The following is a 27507-nucleotide window of genomic DNA, read 5'->3' as shown; positions in this document are numbered from 1 at the left end:
ATACACCAGGTTACATGTAAGGGTGAGTGTTTAATTGTGCTTTAGAACGTAACCACTGTGAAACAATCAGAAAATAACATTTCATTTCTCTGATTCACGGCTTTGTTCTTGTTACCCTCTCTTTATTCACTCCCTATCTCGCTCAACCACCACTGCTCTCTCTTGCTCCTGCTCTCAGCTTGCTGGCATTCCTGTCTTTTTCTTTTTTTTCTGTCTTTTTAAAAACGAGTTAAGTAACAGAAAAAAACTTTAACTTTACTTTTAATGATATCAAATGTCCTCCCCTCATCCTTGTAAAATCTTTGTACTCCCACATGCTAAAATGCTACATGTAATGTAAACATCAGCTCTTCCAACTTCCAGTCTGCAGGCTGTAAATCGTTTAGTCTGATGCCACAGGGAATCTTACCTGATGGTAGACATTTAGAATAACTATGTAGAAATCTTCTTACCGATGGTCTTGCTTGTGTAGGCCATATAGAGGCATCATGGGATTGTTTCATAACCAGTTCAAACTTCATTGTAGTAACTTTAACACCAAGCACCACTGAGCTCTCACTTTATCCAGCCGACTCCTCTTAGGCTGCAAATGGACATTATGTGAACAGGAGCACCAAAACTGTAAATATTAGGTGGTGTATTTATGACATATATGAGTTAAAAATCACACCAGAAAGAGCAATGTTGAAAGATAATTTCATAACCCAACATAAATTTCCTTTCAACCACTGATGTGTTGAGCAAAAAGTTAAACAATCCTTCAAATTCATATTAATGCTCTTGCAAAAGTGATATGAGCAAAATTCCATGCAGGTCTCTGAAGCTTAAGAACTGTTAGTTATGAGTTGAAAAATAAAAAAGGTGATTTTTTATGCAGAAGTCAAACTCCTCAAATGTACACTTTATTCATATCACAATTATTTTACACTTACTGTACCTCTGTTTGGTATCAGGGCCTGTCGTCTCCTTATCTCGCTGTCAGCCAGCTTTAACAATGTTCAATGACTACATTATGATGTCACAGGTCTCTCATAACCACGGTGCTGATGCTGTTCATCAGTATGTGCCATAATAGTGATGACTTCTTGAGAAAACCGCTGCATCTTTTAAAATAAATAAATTATGGGCACAAAAGCAAAAAAAAAAATCAAATGAAACCAAAGACTATAAATAATGTGAGACGTTTTTGATGATGACATGCTGCTAATTAGCACTCAACAGATTCAACTTAATAGCTAATGTTGGTATATCTTCAAAGAGTAATTTGTCTGTTGTTTTTTCTGTTACTTTATCCACATTTTTTTTATAGAAAGAAAAAAGTCCCCCTAAAATGCATTCCCTCAAAAATTGCTTTTGTTTATGCTACTCAACAGTGTTTCATATAAGATTAGTGGTCAAGAGGGGTAAATGATGTGCTAAATGAGGGCAATGCAGGTTAAGGCTAGTAGACTTCTCTTTTTTTCTGTCTGTAAATTGGACCCTTGGGTCCTGCGAAACTTGTGTGTGCTTCAGCCAGTGAGCCACACGGGGCGCTGCTGCACACCCAACCCAGGACGCTTGACGGGATATTCAAAGTTTATGCAAGCCATGCAGCTTATAGAGAAGGAGTGAGTTGAGCCGCAGTTATGATTCCAGAAAGAGCTTACAAGTTGCAAAATAAACACTTTCGGGCGCTCCACACGCTCGAGGTGTGATAAACCTTCTTGTGCGTTCATTTCAACGCATTTAGTGCAGATACGAGCTGTCAGTCTGTCAAGTCCAAAACACGGCCAGTGCTCCCTGAAATATCCTCTCGTCTTTTACAGTGGAGACACATGGAGAGAGAGAGAGAGAGAAAGAGAGAGAGAGAGAGTGAGAGAAGTGTGTGTGTGTGTGTGTGAGTGAGTGTGTGTGTGTGTGTGTGTGTGTGTGTGTGTGTGTGTAGAGTTGGGGAGTTGTCAGAGCACTAGGGAAAGAGTGGGGGAGCACGCACTGTGAGAGAGAGGAGTTGAGAGAAAGAGAGACATAGAGGAGGAGAGTTGAGTGAGAGTGTGTGAGTGGGAGAGAGAGAGAGAGAGAGAGAGAGTGAGAGAGAGAGAGAGAGAGAGAGAGAGAGAGAGAGAGTGAGTGAGAGAGAGACCTCAGCGAAGAGGAAAAGAGAGAGAGAGGGGAGGAGAGCTCTGTCTCTCCGGTGCACTTGGCAGTCTAGTTGCGGGCTGCTGTGCTGTTGCTATCGTGGCGTGGCTGGTCGCGCCAGGCGGGGAACTTCACCACACTGGAGCCCGGAGTCCCACTCTCTCACCTGCGCAGTTCGGAGCTGCCATGGGTCTCTCGCCTGGATTTACTGTCCTAATTATTCTGCCGGCCTTTCTGCTGCACACCAGCGGCCTTTACATCGCCAGTAGCGTTGGTACGTACAGTACAGTTAAACGTGGTCAGTGTTTATGTTGTTCTCCGTATCTGCTGATCTCCTATCAGCAGGGCTACACTGGGCTCCTCAGGCGCTCTCTGGAAGTCTGGAGCTCAGCGTAGCTCGGCAAAGCACTGGCCGGTTTCTCTTGGTTGTGCTTTATTTGTGGCATGCTTTTGCAGTTTTTGCAAACAACATTGCAGGATTCATTTGAAACTTCTGTGTGTCCTGCTGTGGTGCTTGCGGGGACTTTTCGGAGGTCCCTCAGCGGTGCAAGCAGTGTTGAGAATTGCTTTCTCCCTTCTAAGGGATGATGTTATCTGGGGTGTAAAGGGGCATCTGATGCGCCGGTTTACTGTCGGATTTTGCAGAGAAGTAACTCAACATTATCTGATTCAGCCGCTGTCGCATCTATCGATCCGTCATAGGACACTGGAGTCGGATGTCAGTTTATTGATCACTCTATTATCAAATCATTCCTCCCAACATGGGCATTGAGAATATTAACAGTGTGTTTGGTTTTGTCAGTCAGCAAACTTTAGAAATGAGGTATGGACAACCTAAGTAATAATGTTTATAATACCAAGGGCACCTAAGGACCACATAACATAAGGTGACAGCATAACTCTGACCCTGTGATGGCATTGGCAGCATTAAGTGGCCTCGGCTCAGTGTGTGTATGTGTGTGTGTGTGTGTGTGTGTGTGTGTGGGCGCGGGAGCATCCCTCAGGTCGCCTCCAAAATGCACCTGCATGTCGTTCCCAGTCACATGGATGCAGAAATATGTTGCTGAATCCAAGACGATGTCAGAAGCGTGAAATTTGACTGTTAAACTAAAATGTTAAACTAAAATGTTTATCTTTCTTACAGTGCAGTAGCCTAATTATGATTAAGTTAAGATACAGTCATGATTAGTGATGATTTTTTTTATTTTGATGATGATGATGATGATGATGATGATGGTGGTGGTGATGATAATGATAATGACAAAAGGATAAATGATTAGATTAAATAGATTTTAGATTTTTTTTTTCAGTCGATGCCGAGGTTATGGAAATCTTTTTTCTCTCTTTCGGCTCGAGCAGCCGGACAGTGAGAGAACAGCGTGAGAAAGCCGCAATTAGCATCTTGATCTTGTACTGGCTTTCCTGTTGACGGTGGAAGGGCACAGAAGGTGTCAGGAGCGCAGCGCGCACTGCTGAGGTTGCCTTTTCCATAACGCTCACTGCCGAGCACCGGGGTCGCCTCAGGGTTCATGGGTGGGGCTGTGTGTGTGAGAGTGTATGTGTGGGTATCTATGAGTGTGTCAAAGGCTTTGGCTTTTATTTTATTTATTATTGTGACGCAAGTTGGAATAAGGACTTAAGAATTCCATGCTTGACATTATCTAATACCAAATCTTTCCTCTTTTCCTCCCATTTCAATTTTTTCCATCCTCCTCCTGTCTTCACCCCCTACTCATGACTCCCCATTTTCTCCACTGTTTATACTCCATGCTTCTCCCATGACCACTCCTCCTCTCCATCTTGTGTTTTTCCCCCCATGTCCAATCTCTGATGTTCTTCTTTGCCCTTTTTTCACATTTGCATCATAACATTTTTCTACCCAAATAACAAAAAATAAAATCTCCCCCTCCTCTCACCTACTCCTACCTCATCTTCTTCTCTCACCTCACACCCCAACTCAGACTCCCTGCAGCATGTCCTGGGGGAGTATGGACTGGTGAGGCCGATGAGTGTGGACGCAGAGGGTCGCTTCCTGTCCCACGCCGTCTCGGCTGGCCGCATGGCAGGAGGGCAGCCCCGTAGGCGCCAGAGGAGGGAGGTAGGAGTAGGCAATGATGAGTGGGAAGGACCAAGAGGTGTCGAGGAGGACCAAGAACCGGTGGCCCGTCAGGAAAGGCTTTACTACAACGTCACCGTCTTCGGCCGGGAGTACCACCTGCGCCTGCGCCACAATGCCAGGCTGGTGGCCCCCGGAGCCAAGATGGAGTGGCGTGATGACAGTGACAGCACCCAGCACTCTGAGCCGCTGCACGATGAATGCTTGTACGTGGGTGACATCACAGATACACCAGGAGCCACTGTGGCTATCAGCAACTGTGACGGCCTGGTGAGTGGAGAACCTGTGTTACCTATGCTCTGTTTTTGTCTTCCTGGCTTCTTTAGTGTTCACTGAGCACATTGCAAATGTTTTTGTGGGTAGAAGGCCATAAAGGGACACACAGAAATAAAGAAATATAATCAAATTGCAAACATAAGACATTTTTTGCCCCTTGACCCATCACTGTCCCTGGTGAGCCTTTTGGTTGACCCCAGAGCTGCTCTGCTGTTCTCGCTGTTGTACTCTAAACCTTTTGTAACACCAGGCCTGCCATGAGAAATACCTGAGTCATGTTTTCATCTCTCTGCTCTCTGCCCCTTTTAGTCTGCTCATGTAAAAGGGGGAGGGATTGTTAAAGGAATACACTGATGCTTCACAGATAATCATAGCATTTATGACTATATATGCACAATGTTTTTGGAATAACATTTAGCAGGCTCACACTGCTCACTACACAGAAGATACAGAAGACAAGGAGTACGACAGTATTTGAATTAAAACATCGTGAAATTGTTTTAACAGTTGCTCAAAGAGTTTGAATTGTAAATAATTTTAATAGAACTGACAATGAATAGAGGAAAAAGAAAGATGCAAGCAGTTGGTGAATGGTTGTCAGCAAGAGAGAGAAGTGAGGTGTAGACAGTGTGAAGAGTGTGCACAGGAACTGCTGAGATGAGAGGATGCAGAAAGATGGAAAACAGTGTCCGAGGAAGAGGTGGAAGGATGAGACTCGTGGCGGTGGAAAAATAGGTTGAGTAAACAACTATAAAAATGGGCAAAGAATGTGTACAGGGAATGATGGGATTGAGGGGAGGAATTCCCCTCATTAGGAGAATGTTCATTAGTCAGCCAGATCAGCCCACCACTGGAGCTGAGTAGCAGCAACTGGATCCGTTTAGGGTTGAGGACACTGGGGACTGAGTGAGCAGCCCAGAGAGCAGGCAGAGAGCCAGGACAACACAGGCCTGACATGCCCATTTAGCACGACACCAGCCAGCAGCAACTGACTGCTACTGCTCCCTGCGGCCTGTCATTCCAGTGCCTATTGGCAATTTCTAGGAAAGGTTATTGTCAACGTGTAGTTACATATGGATAACAGATGACCATTCACCACTGGCCATTGGTTTGCTGACTTCACTGCGAGGTATGCCTGCTGCCTACTTTTAAAGTCATATTAGCATCATATTAGCTCAGACTACAGTTAAGATTGGATTTCTGCAGATAACAGTGGGCTTTTTTGCCCATCTCTTACACTGACATTGCAAACTGTTTCAATGTACATATGGGAATGTGAGCATTGTTTTTGTAATGTTTTCTTTCAGAATTAACCTCTCTCGCAATTAAACTGCCTTTGAATAACCTCACTATAGCACTAGGGCTGTAGGAATTCCATGCAACCATCCCATATTCACAGTAACCTTTATCGAGTGGAATATTTAACATGACACTCAAAACATATGAGAGTTACAATACCCTAATTGCAGAGACATGAATACATGGTGACTGAAACCATGAAGGATGCACCGCCATTAAAAAGCATGCAAACATCAGCAACCATCAATTGCTAGTAAAGGTACATACAAATCAAATGTGCCAATGCTGTTTATTGTTTGAAGGTAAAGGGTTAAAGTCCCTCCTGCTTTCTTTCTTTATAAGGAGTCCAATGATTTGGTTGTGATTGGAGTATCTACATTGGTGCCTTTTTGGTCCCAATAAAAGTCCTTCTTGAAAAAGGCTTTGAAAGGTAAATCTGCCATGAAATCCATTTCTTCTCCTCCTGCAGCCATTAAGCTAAGTAAACATCTAAACAAAAAATGTAAAGCACTACATTTAAAAATCTAAATATCATAAAAAAAGTTGAAATAAATAAGCTGGTTTTATTTCAATTAAGCTGGGGATAATAGAAGTTTTGGGCCAATGATGATGAAAAATGCCAACGTCGCCGGCTTCACAAGTTACAAGGCTCTTGCGTGTCAAACAATATGCCCAGGGTGACAAACTTGAAATCTGATTGGTTAAAGAATAGGACAATCAACAAAATTGTCCCCATTGGCCTCAACAGCAGAGGGATTTACTCATAACTCTGCAGGCCTTAGAGTAGATTTTTCACCTGGAGACAGCACAGGGGAAAAAGCTCTGATTTATATAAACTTGACTGGAAGCAGCTCAACTGGGAGTAAGAATAACAATGAAATGACGTCAGTAGACTAATGGGCACAAACTTTCTAAAATACACCTGGAATTAATAAAAAATATATAATAAATTAAAAAAATTCTGACAATCTGTAGGCCAGCAGAGAAGGCCTTATTGGCCCTGATGGCCCATGACTTTACTTATTTATTCTCCTAAATATGTGCAGTAATACAATAATCATTTTGTTAAAATTAAAATGTTTTGGTCTTTTCAATGAAATATAAAAAACGACATTATTTATATTCACACAGAATTGTCAAAATGAAACCCTAATCACATTAGTGCTGTCCACTTGTATTTAATTTGTTTCTCTCCGCCCCCTGAACAACTCCTGTCATTCTTTATCAATTCTTACAACCTCCTTAGGCATGCCAAGAAACACAGCCAAGCTCTGTCAAGCTCTGTCCATATCTGCCTTTTTAAACCCAGCAGAGCCACGTAGCCATGCTCTGCCCTGCTGAGCCCACTTCCTCAGTGACCCAGACATCTGGTTAGAGTCTCTCTGCCCCGTGTTACCATTCACAGCCAAGAACCTCTTTCTGGCTGTGATCCAGGGTGTGTGACAAGGGAGAGAAAGGAGCCAAAAACCAAAATACAGAAAAAGTAATAACAGAGACAGAGGACAGGAAAATGAGGAGGGCGAGGGGTATAGATTTCAAGAAGTAACAAATGACCAAAGTAAATAAGAAAGGAAGAGAGAGAGTGCTGGGAAAAAAAGGAAAATCTTTGAATGGACAAATGACCTTTCGAGGGAATTGGATTTCTGTGAACAGAGACTGTGATCAGCTGGTCAGTTCTTTGGATGTTGAGAGGAGGCTGCAAACTGTACGGTATGAGAACCGGTGTGTGTGTGTGTGTGTGTGTGTGTGTGTGTGTGCGTGTGTGTGTGTGCGTGTGTGCGTGTGTGTGTGTGTGTGTGTGTGTACTGTATGCATGTGTTTTAGTGCTAGATCAGTGTATGGCAAAATGAAATTAAACTGCAGCCTGGTTACACACACACACACACACACACAGATGTTTTTTGTGTAAGTGCAGAAACGGGGACTGCTTGAATTGAAGAAAGAAAATCTTATAAGCTCAGGAGGTTTGCATGAATGCATGAATGCTGTTGATGACTGTATGTGTGTGTCTGTGAGCAGTTGTTTATGCATATAAAGAGAGTAGAGTGTTTTCTTTTGGCTTTAGGATTTTTTCTTCTTGGGAATGTGCTTCTTATTTACCTGGAAAACCACAATTTATTGGTTTCCCAATTTGATTTTAAGACATAATTGCAAATCCTAAATCAGAAAATCATTTTTTTTGTCATTGTATGCAGATATATGGATGCATTATCAGAAGGGATCATTAATTGTATGAGGCAGTTTCTGAAAGGATTTTCAGTGGTTGCAGTAGTTGCATGTCAGATTAAGCCACTTTTCTTTGATTAACAGATTTTGTAGTATGCTGCTCTATGTGCCTTCAAAATTCTGCCATACAGCTGAGCCTTCATGTTGCCATTAAAGGAAATTGAAAAAAACAGCAGTATCATTAAACATTGAGCCAATTATATTACTGTAAAAACTACATTTTGATGTTTTACTTCAGTATTTATTTCGTTATCTTAAGGAGGTTTTCAGCACAAACACATACCAGTATGCACACAGGCACAGTCACAAACATGGTAACAATTCTGGGATCCTGCAGGCATATAGAGTCTATTAAGATGAGAAATCCTCATAAATACTGACTTTAACACTGTGTGAATGTGCATGTTGGTTCAGGCACATTTTGGCTCAAAATAACCTGTTATTTACATGATCAATTAATCTGCTATTTTTTAATTAATGCCTCAATTGTTTGGTGAAAATGACAACTACAATTTCCTAAAGCCCAAGTTGATGTCTTTAAAAAGCTTGCTTTTGTTTGATTGGCTTCAATATGCCAAAATGATCAATTTTCTGTCACGAGACAAAGAGCTAATTGTCACACTTAAGAAGTAAAAACAAGGGAACATTTGGTATTTTTGCTTGCAAAGAAACTTAAAGGATTAATTGATTACCATTAGAGTTGCCCATGAATTTTCTGTTGATTATGTTTTCTGAACCTTTGGCCCTGTTGTGGCCTTTCCTTCAGCCTCATGTTTGTTCAGAGATGTGAAGGCTGTTAGCTGTGCTGGCCTGATTTTGTGTGCATGTGGGTTTGAGGTCAGGTGCATTCATGTGTGTGTGTCTTTTTGGGATCTTATGTGGAATGTTGCGTGTCAGCAGAGCTCCTGCTTTTCCTCTGTCCAGAAGAGACAGAGAGACATTGTGATGTAAGATCAGAAATTACTGGCATTTTGAGTAATAATTCTGTCACTGTGAGACACTGAAGTCATTGAGTGGGGGCATTCATATCGAAGCACAGCATGCTTACACTCCAAATGATCTGCCAGAGACTGGAAATGAATTATTTTTTATCATGTAAATTGTTGGTTCTTAAGAAAATTGGTACTTCCGCTGTTTATGAGTCCTGTTTAGCAGAGCACAGTCAAGATTTAACAAGGTGAAATGGTCTTATTTTCTAAGTAGACCAGAAATTCTGTCACAAATGATTAGTGTGATGTGACCAGCACTAACACTTCAAATGCTCAGTATGCACTAATGTGACCCAGCAAAAGGTAGAAAAAGGAGATACTGAGAAAGAAAGAGACAATTTCAGAAAAATACAAGTAAAACAGAAAGTGTGGTTATAAGGTTGCAGAGTCAAATTATTTCTGCTTACTGAAAGTCTCAAATACCATGAGATTTCGCCAAGATATAGTTTACTTTTAAACCAATCTATAAACAGATACAGATACAAACACAGCCTTAATGTCACAGCTGTGAAGTAAAACATGTCATGGCAGACAGATAATGTTTAATTCAATCCACACTCTCTAATGGAACAGGCATATCTTTATTAATCATTATAATTATAATAATTGCCATACTAAAGTACTTTGGCAGTTGTAGTCTTCTAGGTGGGCCACAGCACTGATAATCAGGGGGTTCGGACAAATGGTAGGGCAGCTTCAGGTTACCGTGGGAACAGAGAGTCACACAGGTCTATGGAGCCAATAGGCGTGTTCGCAGGCCAGAAATAAGATCCAGCCGGGTGAGAAGTGATGTCTCTTCATGTCTGAGAGTTTGTAACAGAGGAAGTGTATTGCCTGTCATCTCAGGGTTTATTCCAAAATCCAGGTGGGTGCACACCTGGATTACAAGACACGTGCTTCTACAGCTGTGATGTACATACATAGCACACCATTACACACACACACACACATGCACATGCAGTAAACGCACTGCACACCTTTGCTGAAGTGGGAATTAGGTGCTCCACCACGCATGATCCCGCCTGCAGCATGGTCAGATGCTGAGACCCATGGTGGGGACAGACAGCGGTGAAAAGCAAAGTTCCCCTATACCATCTTTACCACACCGCGTGACAAAAACCTCTGCACACATTTCTCTTATTGTCTCCGCCCCTTGCTTCTCTCCCTACTTTTCCTCGCTCTCTCTGTCTCGTGTTTCTTGGCCAGCAGCGGTAGCAGCAAGCAGGAGAGCTCTCCTAATGATGGTATTAAAAGAGTCAGAAAATGACAGAGAAAGAGAAAGAAAAAGAATGTGGCAGACAGCTTTTTGCTCCCCAACACCCACAGATACAGAGCTCTGGCAAAAAAAAGAAAAAAAGAAAAAGACAGCAAGAGACAGTGTTCCTTTAGTGAGTAGTCTGTCTGTTTTTAGCAACATCTCTGCTCCCAAATGTTGATCAGACTAGTGATATTGAAGGTTAAGGGTATTCCCTGCTCTCCATTTTGAAAAAAGTTGAAAGCTAAGAATCTAGATCTCACTAACTCAAATATATTTGATGCCTGTTATTTGTATAGTTAGGGCATCCTCATTTGTTGGCAGATGATTAACCAGTGATCCTGTGCAGGTGTTGCCCTTTGTGTATTCTGATATATTTATGTATGGCTGTGTGCTTCAATCTGTTCATGTGTTATTAGTGCACAGCAGGAATGCTGGATGGCGGAGGTGTTATTTTGGTGCTTTCATTGAAAAGGCTCAACAGTAAGGAGAAATGCCAGAACATTGACAGGTGTTTTATTTATTTTTTCCTGTGGGGAGGTGCTTGGAGATTTCACAATCTTTGCAATTACTATGAAAACAATCTTTAGCATAGATCAGGGTTTTAACACTATTATGAATGTTACATTATGACTATAATAACACTAAAAATTTAATTAAAAAAAAGTTTCATAAAATTAAAAAGGTACTTAACACACATAGTATGCATTTGCACACACTCACATACAGTACAGCCACTTCTGTGCCAGTAAAGGGCTTAATCACGTGAAAGTGTGTTGACAAGGAGATAGGCCAATCTCAATAATATCCTCAGAACTACACTAAATGTCAGAGACACGGACACTTGCTCCAGCCATGCCCCAGGAATACGCTCAGTCATTACCTCCGCATTAGGAGTCAATAGAGAAGGCAGCCCTGGGCTGAGCTAACCCATCCATCCATCCATCTATCCATCCATCCAGCCATCCAGCCTGCCCAGCAGTTAAGCTTGGTCAGGCGTGGCGGCTCACTAGGCCCTACAGTGTGTTATTCCACCCCGGGTCACACGATAAGCAGCTCTCAACTGTAATCAGCTCAAATTGAAATGATGACATCAATTACAGCACAGCGCACAGCTGTTATTGACCCTAGCCCTCACTGGCTGCGTAGCGTAGGCTGTGTGTAGAAAAAAAAACAAGTGGAGGGGTGAGGGTGCAGGAACCGCAGGGCTGGAGGGAGGGCCGGGTGTGGAGAGGCCAGACTGCTGAGGCATGGTGTGAATGGAGAGACAGACAGTGATAAAGAGAAATGTGTTCTCAGTATCTGATTGCAGGTTCCACCCTGCAGTGTAGGGCCACTCAAACACACAATTACTCAATCTAGAGCTATTATCAGACAGAGAGAGAAATAGAGGAAGAGAGAGAGAGAGAGACAGAGAGAGTGAGAAAGAGAGAGAGAGAGAGAGAGAGAGTCAGACAGAAAGAGCTGGTCCATTCTGAGGAACGCTGCACAGAGCAAAGGAGTGCTTTTACCAGAGCTGTGATTACTGCCGCTCACTCAGTGCACTTAACCAGCCCCCTTGCCTCTCTTTCCTCTCTCTCGCTGTCATTCACAGAGTGCTGGCTCAGAGCACATGCATTTTATGAGTGGTTGAAATAACAGGGTTCGCCTGAGGAAATACAGGAACCCCAATAATTATAGGGAAACACCTCTGTGATGTCACAATTGATAGGAGAATGCACTGTGGCTGTGATGTCATAATGAAATGTGGATTTCCTGGATTCTGTGATGTAACTGAGATTCTAAACTTGGTGCTTGATGTTACAGTGACCAGCGCATAGTGCTCTGTTTTGGCCCATAGATGTGCGTAATGGTCCAACTGCAGACCTCAGATTTAAAATCTAGTAAAATATAACTTTACAAAACAGACTCCTAAAGGAAGTGATGCACCTCAAGTCTGGGGATGCTACTATTTCCCCATTGGCTCACAGGCCTCTTGAAAAGTATTGGTTTTAGTAAAATTAACGACATCACCTGATAACCCTTTTATAATTTCTTGTGCATTTCTAACAATTTGGTGTAACAATGAGGAGAGGGACTGTGATGTTGCAGTGGTGAAAATAGATTTAGCACAGTAAGTCGAAATGAAATAAAAAGTAAAACAGCATTTAGACCAGGCCTTGCTTGCTGGACAGCCACTACCAGCACGCCTGTCAGTCAGTCAATCAGTCAGCCAGCTAGTCTCACAGGCCAGGCAGTGCTGTGCAGGAAACTGATGGATGCGATCCACATCAGCAGTTCTCCAGCTTCCAGGCCTCAGCAGCTTCTATGGTGGATCTTGGAAACAGAAAGAGACATCCTCCCTGTATTCCAGTGCCTTTACAAGCTTTCTGCCTGCCTACCCCTGGCTGACCTAGCCCATGTCTCCTGTGGCCACGCTGTTTTACCTTCCAGCCATCACACAGGTGGCTTTGTACTTAAAGCTTCCTCTCGTCTGGAAGTTTTCCCTGCATAAACCTCCCAAACACAAAACACAACATGAGAGGGAGAGAGGGAGAGAGAGAGAGGGGAGGGTGGGGGATGAGGGTAGGTGAAGGGAAACGACAGTAACTGAAAGGCGGAGGGAGGCAGAGTGCAGTGGAATCTTAATGTACCCAAACCTGAACAAGGACAACAGCCACATCATAACTGTCACCACCTGCTCAGTGCTCAGTCATTGGAGATGGAGTATAGATGGAGAGGGTGGAGGGGAGGAGGAGAGACTCTTCTTGATTAGCATGAAGACTTCTGCTTTTTATTGTCGCTTTCTCTGAACTAAGGTCACTTGCCTGCTTCTAGGAGCGTACACTTCTCCAACTGATCATGGAGTTTTTTATTTTTTCCAGTCACTGTCACTGCATGAGTTCACACTTGAACCCCCTACACTCTAAAAATATGAGTGCATTTTGTCCTTGCCCGATCTAATTAGTCGTATTTGTTCTTCTTCTGGGTTGAATTGTTTAGCAGTCTCGTTTGTGTTTTCTGCTTGCATAATGGAATGGAGCCTGTCTGCATCTCTGTCTGTCTGTCTGCATACGGTATCTAGTCTGCTCGGTGCAGCAGGCAGCTAAGCGGCAAGAATCGCACCTCATAACAGAAACTCACACCCTCCTCATCTTACTAAGGCTGCTGGTTTTTGTTTTCTGCAATAGAGAAATAATCACTTTTTTCTCTCCCAGTGTCTTATGTTTGGGTTTTTTTTGCCAGTGCATGAGGACCTCGGGAATTGTTAGTGTACCAGCATATGTAATATATTATATAATAATATATTGTATTCTAATAACTGACTCTGTGGGGGTTGGAGTGAAGCAGCAGAAACAAAGAAACACATCTAGCGCTTTGATCACTGTGAATGATCGTCTGCCAGTGTGTACAAGGAAAGCTTTGGATACTGCCATACAATTATATAATCTGTTTTCCAAGATGTAATGGAGACTTTGAGATGACCTTGGCCATGTATAGCTCTGTGTTAGATAGAGTTACTGTGTGTAGTTGGGCTTCCGAGGTGTGCTCGATGTATCCTCTGTATCAGGGACTGGGCTGATTATTTCATCAACACTCGCAGCAATGCCACTAGGAAATCAGGTTCAAACCTTTGCATTGCATCTGCTTTTCTGAAGTGTCCTTGAGCAGCTCAGAGCAGCTGTTTGTAGCCAACCTTGACCTCTGATTTTTCTAGAAAGAAGGTGAAAAAACCCAACAGGGATCAATAAAGAATCTTGTTAATAGTGAACTGTTTGCTGTCACCCCTGTGTATGTTTATATATTTGTTTGTGTAAGTGCTGTTGAAGACTACACTGAGATTCCTCCGTTTATGTTAGGAGTGTGTGGTGGTATTTGTGCACTGGTGTGTGGCCTCAGTGTGGCACAAAGTACATTAAGTGCTCAGCTATTATAACAGGAATGGATGAGCAAAAGATAAACCAAATAAAAAAAAAAGTTTTGTTGTCAGACTTATTGCTTATGATTACTGTATGGCCACAGCCAGTCACACACACTAAGACATACACACCTTATTGTACAGTGTGATGATTGACAGCATCACTTGGAACACAAAGGGAAATTATTTTTTTCTCACAAGCTAATCCTTTGTCTCTCTCGTTCACACAGACTGACACTCAGACTCAGACACACTGGGGAGAAGGGACTTATTGTCAGGTTGTGCTCTATCTCCACAGTTCATTTCTAATCCTCTTTCTCCCTTTCTCTACCCCCCACCCCCCGCACCCCCACCTTCTTTCATCGACTTCGACACATACTACCACCGCCGCCGCCACTAACACCCACTGTAGTCTAGTAGCTCTATCTCAAGCAGGCTGGGATTCACTACTGTGGCCAAATCAGGGAGACTGGCAACATGATGAGAGGAGAGGGAGACTGCTGGGTGTGGGGCAGGCCAGATGAGGAATGAGATACAACTGAAATGAGACACACTGGAGAGGAGAGACTAATGGAGGAATAGGACAGAAGGGGATGCACTTTTTTTCATTGCTTTATGCTCTAGTTGTCCCTTGTCTCCTCTCCTCTCCTCTCCTCTCCTCTTTTCTCCTCTCCCAGCAGTTGGGTGTGTATACTCGCAGGGTGGGTGTGGCTGCAGCTGACTCTGATGCGATGTGACAGGGCCCCCTTCTCTGTCCTTTTTGCTGCTGTGTGACAGCATGAAGCCATCATCCACCTCCATCTCTTCTTTGCTCAGTCCATCCCATTTCATCTCTTCGGTTGGGAGGGGTAAAAAAACAACCCACATTTCTGGGACTAATCTAATATCTATCTAAGCTTAGACTAACTCATCTAAGCTGCATTTTTTCCAATTCAACTGAGCACAAAAAGAACCATATTTGTGGCTAAAGCAAATCATGACAATACAAGAGGAAGGAATAGAACCTGCTCAATAACGAAACAAAGAAAATTCAATCAATCAATAAACAATGAGGATAAACAGGAGTAATGATTAACCATGGATGGAAATTTGTATTTCATCTGATCTCAGAAAACTTGCAGTCAGTGTGACATGCTCTCTTTACTCCTGTAGTTGTTTATCAATAAAATATACATGGAAATTTCAAGATGTTTTCCAAATATTTTGGCTGTGTTTGCAGCACAGACATGTCTTTGAGGGCAGGGTGACCTCTCAGTTCTGTCATTTTGCCAGTCCATGCTGACTGAGTCTCTTCAGGGTCAGTCACAAGGACCAGGCAGTCTTCCATTCTGTATAGTCTGTGTAGCATGTTCCTGTTCACTTTGTTAGTTTGTCATTTCTTCTTTACTTAGTGTCAGGATTACTGGTTTGATGGCTTATTTCTGAAGATTTAATATTATTGAGTGAGGGACTCACTATGTTTGATTAAGATATGACCTAAACCTGTTTAAAATGATGTTTCTCTTCTTGGTTCTTGAGTTGGATGTTTGCGCTTCACTGTGCAGAATGATGTAAGTGCAAAGTTTGACATTAAAAAGGCTGTTTTTACGTTCATCTGCTGCAGGTTTTTAGGCACATGCTCCCAAGCAGAAACTAGTTTGGAGCCAATTGAGGGCCAGCATACAATGACGCGAGAACTTGAGGCCTCCTGTGCACAAACACTGAGAATGTACTTTTCAGTGAAGTAGGAGACATCTTGTGTCCAGCAGTTAAATTTCTGAAATGAAGTTATTTGCATATTTGGATTGGATTATTTGGATTTTCAATTAGGCTGAAGGAGAAGGCGCCATTTGAAAGATTTTTAATATGGCAACTGAGCATTTTTTGTGGAAAAAACATAAGACACAATTTATTATTCCAAATAGAGGATTTTTATATGGTCTAAATATGTCTCCATGTCTGGATAGGATTTTTAAGTAATTGTAGTTATAAAATCTTTTGAGCTCTTAACTAACTCAGCCCAAATGTGGACTTTTTTTTCTTGGAAAAATCACTGCTTTTGTTTTATACAAATAAAAATCCAATCCAATCTGACAAAACTTTTGCAGGATCAGTTCCAATTTGATGGTGACCCAAACAATCTGTAATCAATTTAACCGAGCCATGAGAAATATTACAACTTGTTTTATTTAAAGGGTTTGAAAACAGATATTTTATAGAGCTGCTAACGAGCTAAGCAAGTGTTTCATAGTGTCATAGTATGACTCAACACAGTCAGCTCTAAAATTGTCATTGCCTCCGAATGTTTGGTGGGATCCTGAATTAGTCACACCGTCTTGGTTGTACTGTAGTAGTGTTAGGGTTGTCGCTTCCACGGATTTCCCACCAAATTGCTCTAGTTGGAAAGCAAAGTAGTCCAGTGAGTCTTGAAAAAGACGGTGATCAAATAATTACATCTAATGAGCAGTTTGTTTTTGTTTTTGCTGTGGCCCTTACATTTTCTTTTACTTGCATGGGAAAATGTAAGAAGCTGAGAAGTAGTTTGGAATGTGCTGCATGCTTTTCCAGCGTGTCTTTCTCAATATACTTTCCTCTCTTTCTATGTATGTTTGTGGTATGTGCATGGAGGAGTGAAACTGTGGGTATAATCACCATTAAAAGTGTTAACACAACTGACAGACATCTAACCACATGTGTGTCATGTGCCTCGAAGGAACAAGAGCCCAACACAAGGAGAGAAAGGTGCTCGGATTGGGTTGATGTTTTGGGTCGAAAGACTCTATTTCTGATGTGATTTTTATTTGCTACTTCTCCTACAGAACCTCCACTGCCCATCCATCTTTATATCTCTTTTGCCCTCTCCATGTCTCTCTCCCTCCCTCCCACTACAGTGCGTAGAGGTCATAGCCCCGGCTGAGCCACAAGCTGTTGTTGCCTTACACCGAGTACTCTACCTGCTAATATGACCGGCGAGCCCAGTTTATCACGTTACTCTCAGGCTCTGCGTGGGGAAGATCACACAAGCAGCTTTAAGCTTTTAGTAGAAATGGATCGACAGCTTAATCAAAAACAGTAAAAGTAAATTAGACAACCACATCTGGACTGGCATTTATAGTTTGAAGGGGGAAAACCTGACATTCGCTTTTGTTTTACTGTCTATTGATGAAATCTTCAATGTTAAGTGATCAGTATTGTGTTTTTTTTGCATCCCACCCCCTCAGATAAACAATAATGAGTTCTCATGCTCCAAAGTAGAGGTACAGATGTTCATTTTGTACAAAAAAGAACTTTTATAAATGTATCATACAGGCAAATAATGTGCTCCTGATGTTTAGATTTAGATCCACTACATAACCTTTGATCCACCAAGAATTTGTACTAACTCAGACTGATCAAAATGAGGAGTTTATGTGTGTGCGTGTAAATTCATAAAAGGCATTGTCCCAGCCACTTCGGATGCAAATGGTAGGGGTGCAATAGTGACTTACCAGAGGGGGCGGTGTAACGTTAATGCTCTTGTACTGTACTGTGCCAGAGACAAGCGCTTATTCACTGTCAATGTCAATATCACGTTTTCCAGTTTTTTTCCATTGGTTTAAATGCTGTAAATGATAAATACATATTTGCATATGTCCTGTACCAGGGAGAAGGTTGTACGTTAGGTCTTTAACAACAAATTCAATTAAACAAATGTCATATTTGAAGTGAAACATTTAAATATTGTATTATTAGTGGTCTGCAGTCTGCAATAGTGACTTACCAGAGGGGGCGGTGTAACGTTAATGCTCTTGTACTGTACTGTGCCAGAGACAAGCGCTTATTCTCCAAAATGTACACTTCTGCTGTATCTTCTTTTCTCCAAAAGGGCAGGTTGGGTTGTGGTTTGTTCATCTCCTGTCAATAAGTGAGTTTTCTTGGTGCTCGTCTTTCCTTTTTTTTTGTGTGGCAGTGGCACTTATTCCAAACAAACTCTGCCAGAGGTATTATAACTCTATTGTAAAAGCTTTCATGAACTGGATATAAGCAATAGTAAAAATGGACAAGTATTTATATGAAAATATCACTTTCAATAAGTAAATGTTGCTTTTTTTAAACAGCTTTCGATTTTCCTGCAAAATTATGACAATCAGGATCTTTGTTTGTTCGGCTTGTTTGTTTATGCCCATTTCTCCTCAAACACTGCCGGACATTGCTGCTGTCTGTGTGAGGCGGCTGTTTCTGAAGCTCATCTCTCAGTGTCTACAGGAGAAGGGGGCGGGTGAGGCGGGGGCGGGGGTGGGGGGGTAATTTGGTTAGGCGGAGGTAACTATGAGATATGGCGGAGAGGAAGGCAGGCTTTTCGACACAGCCACTCACTGGTGCTGCGCTGTGATGTATAATGGCAATAGAAGTGAGCTCGCAGAGAGCAGAGAGAGTGGCCCGCATGAACCACATGCAGACACACACACACACACACACACACCAAATTACACACAAATTGAACCTATAGGCTTTATTTCTGCCATATGAATGCACAAGCCCTTGTGTGTTCTCAGGATTAAGGTATCCGTTTGATCTCAATGAAAGTACCACATGAAAAAGAATAATGTGGAGGACGTCTCTTGGCCAAATTGTATAAAATCCTTTTCCACAAGGAGCTCAAGTCATTTTTGCTCTCTTTCAGAATATGATAGTTTAAGTGGCTCTTGCTGAAGCCCTGGCTGGCAATGCACAGCTCAAAGAGATGCGAAAAGGGGCTGGTTTCCTCCCAGACGATTTGATTGTATAAAACTGTGGCTGTTGACTCCGCTTCCAGGCCCCAGTAATTGGGGGCAATAGAGGAGCCTGGTGTTTCCCCTGTAGATGAAATCTCTGGTCTGGCTCAGATGGGGTGTGAATTACAGTGACTACTGTATTCCAAAGCCCAGGAAGAGGATGGACATGTGTGTCAGTGTGTGTGCATGTGAACATGTCTAAAAGCTGTTTATGGGTGCACAAGCACATATTTATTTGTTTAAAAGTGGTGGGATTCCCTAGTGATTGTCAGTTTCATAGCTTGCCTTGTCTTTTATTTTTCTGCTGGTGAGTTTTTCCCTGAGGACCCTCTGTATAAATCTTTCTTTTTTTCTGTACGTGTGACTGAGTGTGTGCACGAGTGAAGAATGCAGTACATAGAAGGGAGGGCAGGCTTTGGACTCGTTTATAGATCTGGGATTAGAGATAGTTGATTTCAACCTGATATGTTGTATTAACAAAAAGCCTTGTGGATCAGATGTTGGGGAAAGGTGTCGAAGTGTCTTAATTGGCACCCATAAATGTATGCAGTGCAACACATACTCGATGTATGAATTCACACACGGACACTGCCTCAGGCTTCATCCTTTACCCGTCTTTCCTTTCCCCTGTTCGTGCTTGCATACTACATACGGTATTTATATGCAAAGTTCTTATTTCAAAAGGTAGGCTGTAATTCTGTACACATTTTAATGAGACGTAATGAAAGTAAACATCTCAATTAATTGCATAAACAAATAATATTTAACATAATAATAATTTTTGACAATATAAAATCATTCAACAGAATAAATTATTATTTTTATTAGACTGTATCATTGCTTAGATTGTATATTTTTCAACATTACAGTACATCATATTAAAGTCTGATTAATTCAGCACAAAGATCACATGACCATCTGTTGAATATAAAAATGATTTATTAGGAGTGCACGTGGCCAGAGGGAGCTACATAATTCAAAAGCAATGTCTCCAGGTTATTTCCAGTAATGTGGAGGAGCACGGAGTAACACATGTAGACACCGAGTCGAATCACATACTGTAGTGTCAATGTCATTGACAATAGACACTGTCAATGTCAATATCATGTTTTCCAGTTTTTTTCCATTGGTTTAAATGCTGTAAATGATAAATACATTTTTGCATATGTCCTGTACCAGGGAGAAGGTTGTATGTTAGGTCTTTAACAACAAATTCAATTAAACAAATGTCATATTTGAAGTGAAACATTTAAATATTGTATTATTAGTGGTCTGCTTTGTATGCAAGAAGGCTGCTTTGTAACCCTGCTGTCCTTAGAACATGACATTATGTTTTTGAAACTCATAAAATATCAAAGAAGTAACTCACATTGAGCATTAAAGACCTTGTTTGGCTCTGTAAAAAAGGCACTCTAACCACATCCCTCTACACTTGACCATCTTATACAGAACATCTCCCAATCATAGATTCAGAAATTTGCAGCTTTTTCCCATTCTTCACATTTCTCCACAAACCCAGTTCTTTTTAACAAGTGCCTCCAGGGACTGCTGCACACTTCTGCAACAGTAAGACTGTAGTGGATTGACATACTTCTTGCTGTTATAATATTTGACCTTCTTCAGTAAGTCAGAGTCACATTTCTTTCTTGACATCCTCTCTGGGTGTGTGTGGAATGGGACATTTGCGCTTTTGCATCATCCCCTCTCATACATTTCCCTCAATATCTGTGTATGTCATACACTTTGGGATTGCAGTATTTGTCTATATTTATATTTTACAACACTTACAATTCATAAGCAGTGTAAAAACATATAATAAATGGTTTAAACCACACTATAATAATGCATGCATGTAACTATAACTCCTTATTTGGGAACCCACACTTGGCTGTGGATGACTATATAGAAACATACAGTTGTAATAAAAATAATTGTCTAATAAAATATGTCTTCACAGAGGAGGTTATAATTTCTGATATATACTATACATTGATGAATATTTCAAAATGCATTTATATCTGCTTACAGCTACATTGCAGTGTGCCATAGACAATTTGTAAATGCTTGTATCCTGCTTATAAATTCTAAATAAGGAGACATAGTGTTACCAAGACAATATATCACCTAACAATAAGTCTCTGTTGTTTCCCACCACACCCAAACACACACGCGCACACACACACACACACACACACACACACACACACACACACACACACAGACACACACACACATACACACACACACCTCTGACATGCATAGACAGCTCAATATATTTGTAATTCTCACTTTGCCAAAATGCATTTCATGTTAGAGTTATGACATGAGCAAAAAAAAGATTTCTGTGTGCATATGTGTTGGCAATTCTGAATTTCTGAGACAGCATCTGTTAAACACTGTGTGTGTTTAATCGATGGTTTACAAGGGTGCAACAATTTTAAAAAATACAAAAAAATTCTCCTCTTCATTTTCTTTTGCTTTTTTCAGTTCCTCAGCTTGATGGATCCAAATATTCCAAGTGTTTATGATACCCTTGCTTTCTCTCTCTCCCGCTCTCTGTCTCTCTCTTTCTCACACACACGCACACACACACACACACACACACACACACACACACACACACACACACACACACACATACACACACACCTCCAGGCAGAGAGAGTGAAGCTTGAAGCATGCCTGGGAATATTCTTTCTCAATTTGTGTGTGAGTGCTGTGGATACACGGGTGCTGGCGGAGGCCCTCCTTTGTCATGGAAACACCAATTTTTAATCTGGGGTCCTTAAACCAATGAATTCAAGCCTCTCACATCAGCTAACTACCTCACTGACTAATGCATGCACCCCCAGTGTCACTGATGCATCTGAAATGTCTGTTATATCCAGGCACGCACACTGCCTGTAATGCAGCCAGAGGTGTGCTAAGAGGCAGAATATGGTGATCCGAGGTACAAAAGGTTCAAACACCACCTGGATGGTTAATAACATGTGGTTAAATTTGTATTGTGTCAAAGTCAGTATGCTAATGACTGTTAAAGGTAAAGACTTGGAAATGAATAATACTTTCTTCACAACATAGAAACAGAACTAGCTTTGCACATTTTGACAAACAAGATGTTTTGAAATGATTCAAGATTTAACAAGCAAGACATCAGTTGCATCAGTTGACCTAAACATCCATTTAAACAGTTTTTAACATATACAAATGTAAACTGTAGCATACATTTATTCTCTTAATTGTGGGATTTTTGACATTAAGATTTAGCCGTCGACCACCGAGACTTGGCCACACCCATTTTTCTACATTTCTCCGATGGTATCCCTGGCTACCGCTGGTAACCTTGGTGATACCGGTGGAGATATGCTGCAGTCAGTGGGCGTTGCCAGGGCGTGATATGAAAGCATAGCTGGAGCAATGTGTCTGTGTGTGCGTATTTATGTGTGAGTGCGTGTCTGAGATTCCGATAGCAGCCTCTGCCAGAGCCTTCATTTTGACGTATCCTTTGATGACGGCATTGGCATTCGAGCACACACACACACACACACACACACACACACAGAAGAGGGTAAGGGGGGAAAGATCGAGGGAAAGATGTGAAATATGAAACAGGAGCATATAAGTTCAGGTACACTCCTGCATAAACATCTATTAATTAATCATGGAAGCCAACAGCTCATATTAGACGATGCTGTTAAGTGTTTTTTTTTGTTTTTCATAGTTTATATACTTCTGCAGTATGAACTGAAAATGTCCATGTCTTTCCCTGTGGGTCTGAGAGGCCGGAGCACCAGGACTGGTCTCTCTCTGTGTGATTTATGACTAATTGATTGTGCTTCATCAACAGATTTGTGTACTGTATCTCCACGGTGACGCAGCTGGTGCTACAGCTACACCTCCTCAGCATAGCCACTACTTCTATATTTGTTAGGCTATTAGGATTTGCTAATAAGGTAATCAATAGAGTGATTAGCATTTGGAACTACACAATGCAAACATAATGCGACTGCAGATGAGACTTTGAACTGCAGCACTTCTTGGGGCATTATGAATTAAATCAGGATTCATCACTAATAAGGTATCACATGAAAGTAATAAAATGCACAGTACCAGTGAAAAGTTTGGACACACCTTTCCATTCACTTGAATGAGAAACTTAGTTTTGACTTCTGAACTTTAATAATAATGACGAGAACTGACATTTCTTTTTCATTTTGCTGTTTTTATGCTTAATCCTACACACACTTTTTTCCTTTTTAACATACATAATCCCTCCCAGTGTTATATCAGGCTAACGTACAAGGAGTAGCACAGCCGAGTGGAGGAAATGCACTTGCAGGCTGAAGCTAGCAGCTTCCCAGAGAGGGTTGAGGCGGAGGCCAGCGATGTTCACTCGTCTGTCGAACACGCACACTGTCTGTCCTCCACCAGAGAGAGATTCCCCTGGCCTGGACTGCCTTCATCAACACATTAGCAATATGCTGCGGACAGCATTTTCAACTTACTACAACAACACACAGACGCTATCCAGAGACAGAGGGAAAAGTGGGGAGGAGGTGTGAAGAACATAGTCACTGACTACAGACAATATGGAGATGACTTTATTGCCATTCTGTCTGTGTTTTGCCTTGTTTTCACTTTGCCAGCTTTGGCTTCTTCCGTTTCCATTTTGTCTCTCCTCTCCTCTCCTCTCCTCTCCTCTCCTCTCCTCTCCTCTCCTCTCCTCTCGTCTCCTATCCTCTCCTCTCTTCCTTTTCTTCCTCTTCTGCCCCCACCATCCAGAGAAGGAGGTCATTACTAGATTCCCCCCAGGTTCTTCATAATCAAATATTTGACCTAATGAAGGGATTTAATTACTGGTTGCCCAGCACTGGAGGTGTCAGATTACTGCTCCCCCTTTTCATTTTCCCTGCAATTTATCACTATCCTGACAGCAAGGGTGTGTACGTGTGTGTGTATGTGTGTGAAAATATTCTTTGAAGCAGCATGTTGAAGGAGTGAATGTGGACCTGTGTACAAATTTGTAGCTAGTTGGCCACTGGAGACCGTGATAGCAGAATGGCTCGTTGGAAATGGCATCTAAACTATGCTAATGCTCATACTTTTGTGCACAAGTACGGTCATACTTAACATTCCTTCTGGGAACTGTCCAAACAATAAGGTGATCAAAGCTGGACTCTATTTGCTAGACTGCTGGGAAGACCTTAAAAAATGACTTTTTCACACTTAGTTGCTATGTACATATGTGCTAGAAAAATACTGTATACTGTATATGTATCCATAAACAGTGTATGCATCTTCATGCATGTGTGTGTTAGACATTTGAGGGTGTGGGGTACACAGTGGTGGTGCATCCCAGCTTAAAATGAACAGCAGTGGAAAGGGTTATGTGAGTGTCCAGACCGTTTAGATTTAACTATGAATTAATAACCAAACAGGATCACAGCAGTGGAAGATGGGCAGGCGGCTGAGAGGGCGAGACAAAGGAGAGCAACAGCAGTGAGAGGACTGAGGGGTGAAAATGACTCCTAAAGCCATTCTCTCAGAGCGTTGGCGGATGCCAGAAAACATTAAACAGGGAGGATCTTCAGTGCGAAACCCTCAGCTTGACTTGTAGAGATATGAGGTAAAGAAGACAAAAATATCCAAGGTCAGCTATCCAAGCAGTTCACATCAGTGTGATTAAAAACATTTGGTGTGTATTATCTAACATGAGGCATTTGTCATCTCGGACAGCTGCTACCAACTCTCTTTAACTGTTTACTACTGAAAGTGACTAATTCTTCATATTAAGTGGGTTATACTACAGACAAACATTCATGAATCATAAGATGCTGACAAGCTTATGAAAACACAAAATCAGTGTTTCAGTCAGATGGCTGGAACCATGCTGCTCTGGGGGTCGTTAGGAGACGTTCGCGTGGGTGTGCCTTTTATATATGTGTGGATTTTGAGTTTCACGTTATGAACCCACCTTCTGACAAGAGTTTGATAGCATACCTGTGTGAGACCATAGGCTATACAGTAGATATGTAGCCATTTTTTCTAATGCAGAGGTGCTAACCCTTTGTTAGGTTTACCAATCTATCTTGTTTCCTTTTCTTAATATCATATCTCTCTGTGTTGATATAGACTGCTTTTACTTTTGGGTGATTCTTAGTTTATAACAGTGCAAACAGTGAGAGTTCAATCTCTGGGCACAGTAACTCATAGATTAGCACAGCTGTTGGATGGAACACTGAAAAAAGTCTTACTCTTCTAACAAGAGTCTTACCTTGGTTTTCTGGGTATTATTAATACCAAATACCAATTTTTCAGTTTAAATGTGGCACATAGTTGGTATCACAGACATCATAATAGTTACAAAAACTATGGTGAGTCCGTTTGTGTGTTCAGCAGAATGTTAACTATAAATGTTGTCAGTTTTGCTCCAGTTCTTCATAATACCCAATCATTTTCCCACTGTTGCCCCTGCTTCCTCTATCCAGATCAAGCCTCTGAGGCCTGATCCTGTTCTGTCACTCTCATCTGTGTCTCCTCCTGACCCAGTAAGGGTTAAATAAGTGTGAGGGAATTTAAGGGAATGTGGCAGTTTTCCAGGATCACATTCCCTTCCCCGGGTCAGTCCAGGAATTATTAGGCTAATTCCAGCTAATGGGGGATGGATGTTGGATAGATACAGACATGGAACCAGTGCGTGTCTATGCATGACAGAAATGGTTGGCATCAAACATGCAATAGCACATATACAGTATCCATAACCTACTGACCTCTGCAGTATCGTGGCAACAAGGAGGTTAAACACTAGGGGCCTGATTTATTAAAGGTTTCCATTTGTAAAAACGTGTGCAAACTTGACATCACCTGCCAAAAATATGCAAGCTGATCTACTAATGTATATATTAGTTAACCTCTTCCACTAGAACCTGATCACATTTCATTTTGCACTTGCAGCTTTCTGCTCATCCAAACTCTCCATAAAGACGCACAAAACCTTCATTTAAATACTGCTGTCTCCACCCTGTTGCACCTGTTTTCATTTACGCAGTTATTCTTAGATCACCCACAAAACGCACCCAAACAAAACGCTTAATCTATTGCACTGTGCACGCCATTTAGTACCCTGTATTTGGGATCTTTGTAAATCAGGCCCTAGGTGTACTGCTGCTGCATTCATTTCCTGGAACTTTTGGTATGTTATTTGCTTTTAAAGGTTGCCAACCTTTTTCTGCCGCTCCATGTGACCCATTGAAACCCAACTGTGTGACTCTGAAACTGAAAACTACTTTGTTTCTTTTCTGAGTGTCTAAATAGTTGTGTCTTTTCAAAGAGGCCGGTTTCATTTGAAAGCATCTGTAACCTTACAGCTTGCAGGAATATCAATAGCATTATCACTGTGCTTTCCTTGAAGCATCTCCTCCTCGCAGATAACACAAGATTGTAGCTGATAGATGTGATGCTTTTCAAAAGGCCGGCCGTGCTGACAGATAGCTTTGCTATACACGCTGTGCCCTTCTCTCTAGTGTTGAGCCTGCTGTGCAGAGCTGTTATGGTAGCTATTCACTGGGTGGCCTTCTACAAGGTTTCTGGCATAAAGAAGAGTTGACCTCCAGTGTGCCTGTGCGTTTGTGTCAGTGTGTGTGTGTGCGCATGCTTGATCATTGAAAGACAGGGAGTAGAGGGGTTAAGCAGAAAAGCAGTGTTTGTGTTTATGCCTTCCTACTGTACTGTATCCTCATGAGTTACCATACCACTCAGTTATGAAGCACACTGTGTTTCTCCTGTTCATTCAGTGCAAAGATGCTGCTGTGACCATAAAAGTAATAATACGGAAGCAGGTTTATCTTAACAGTACTTGTGATTCATAAAATCTGTTTGCATCAGGAGTCATTCACACTGTATGGAGGTTGCATAGCTAACTGTGTATCCATCATCTCTGATTGACTACTCAGAGTAGTCAAGGTTGGATTGTTGAATAGATTTGCAAACCTCGGAAAAGCTAAATGATCACTTACATATCCTTTTTTTGCTACAAAGATGAGCTTACCATCACAGAACAATCAACTGCAGACTTTGCCTTTGTTTGTTAGAGAAGCTACAGTACCTTCAGTAAATAGACCATCACTATTAGATAATAAAACTTACCCCAGTGTGTACACTACTTTAGTGACATTTTCCACTGGGCTTTTCTTAATCATTAATCTGACGTGATGTGTAATGTGCTGACAGTAAATGAGTATTTTATCCTCTCATCTTGCCCAATCTTTCATTCTCTCTGTCTCTTTCATTTTCACTCATGTTCTTGATAATCAAAAGCACTCTAGCTTGATCATTGCAGTCATCATACTGTATCTAGTTCAGTCCAATATCGTGTGATTTTAAGCTGTTTGAATTGTAGCTTGATGTAAGTGCCACAGGATACTGGGGTTACATGATCATCTTTTCGTGCCTGTTTATTTTTACACATTTGATCTGTACGTTTGAACAAAATGTGTGCGCTGGAGCAAAGTTATTATGGCTTTTTAAGAGCTTTTATGGTTATTTATTTATTTGGTTCATGGTCTGATTATGTTAGGGCCCCTAATAGTCGAAATAGCCAA

General features: G+C 41.6%; 1 protein-coding gene across 1 annotated transcript in view; it reads left to right on the top strand.

Annotated features, from left to right (window-relative positions):
- The first annotated feature begins 2301 nt into the window (after positions 1-2301).
- Positions 2302-27507, top strand: part of LOC128362719 (A disintegrin and metalloproteinase with thrombospondin motifs 2-like) — a 106560-nt gene continuing 81354 nt past the window's right edge. The window contains exons 1-2 of the mRNA XM_053323563.1: positions 2302-2389; positions 4077-4501. Of these exons, the coding sequence (XP_053179538.1) occupies positions 2302-2389; positions 4077-4501 (513 nt within the window). The remainder of the gene's footprint in view (positions 2390-4076; positions 4502-27507) is intronic.

Source organism: Scomber japonicus, chromosome 8 (assembly GCF_027409825.1).
Source record: "Scomber japonicus isolate fScoJap1 chromosome 8, fScoJap1.pri, whole genome shotgun sequence".
In the NCBI taxonomy this organism is placed as follows: domain Eukaryota; kingdom Metazoa; phylum Chordata; class Actinopteri; order Scombriformes; family Scombridae; genus Scomber; species Scomber japonicus.
Note: the sequence above shows the minus strand (reverse complement) of the source record. Positions and strands in the feature narration are given on the sequence as shown.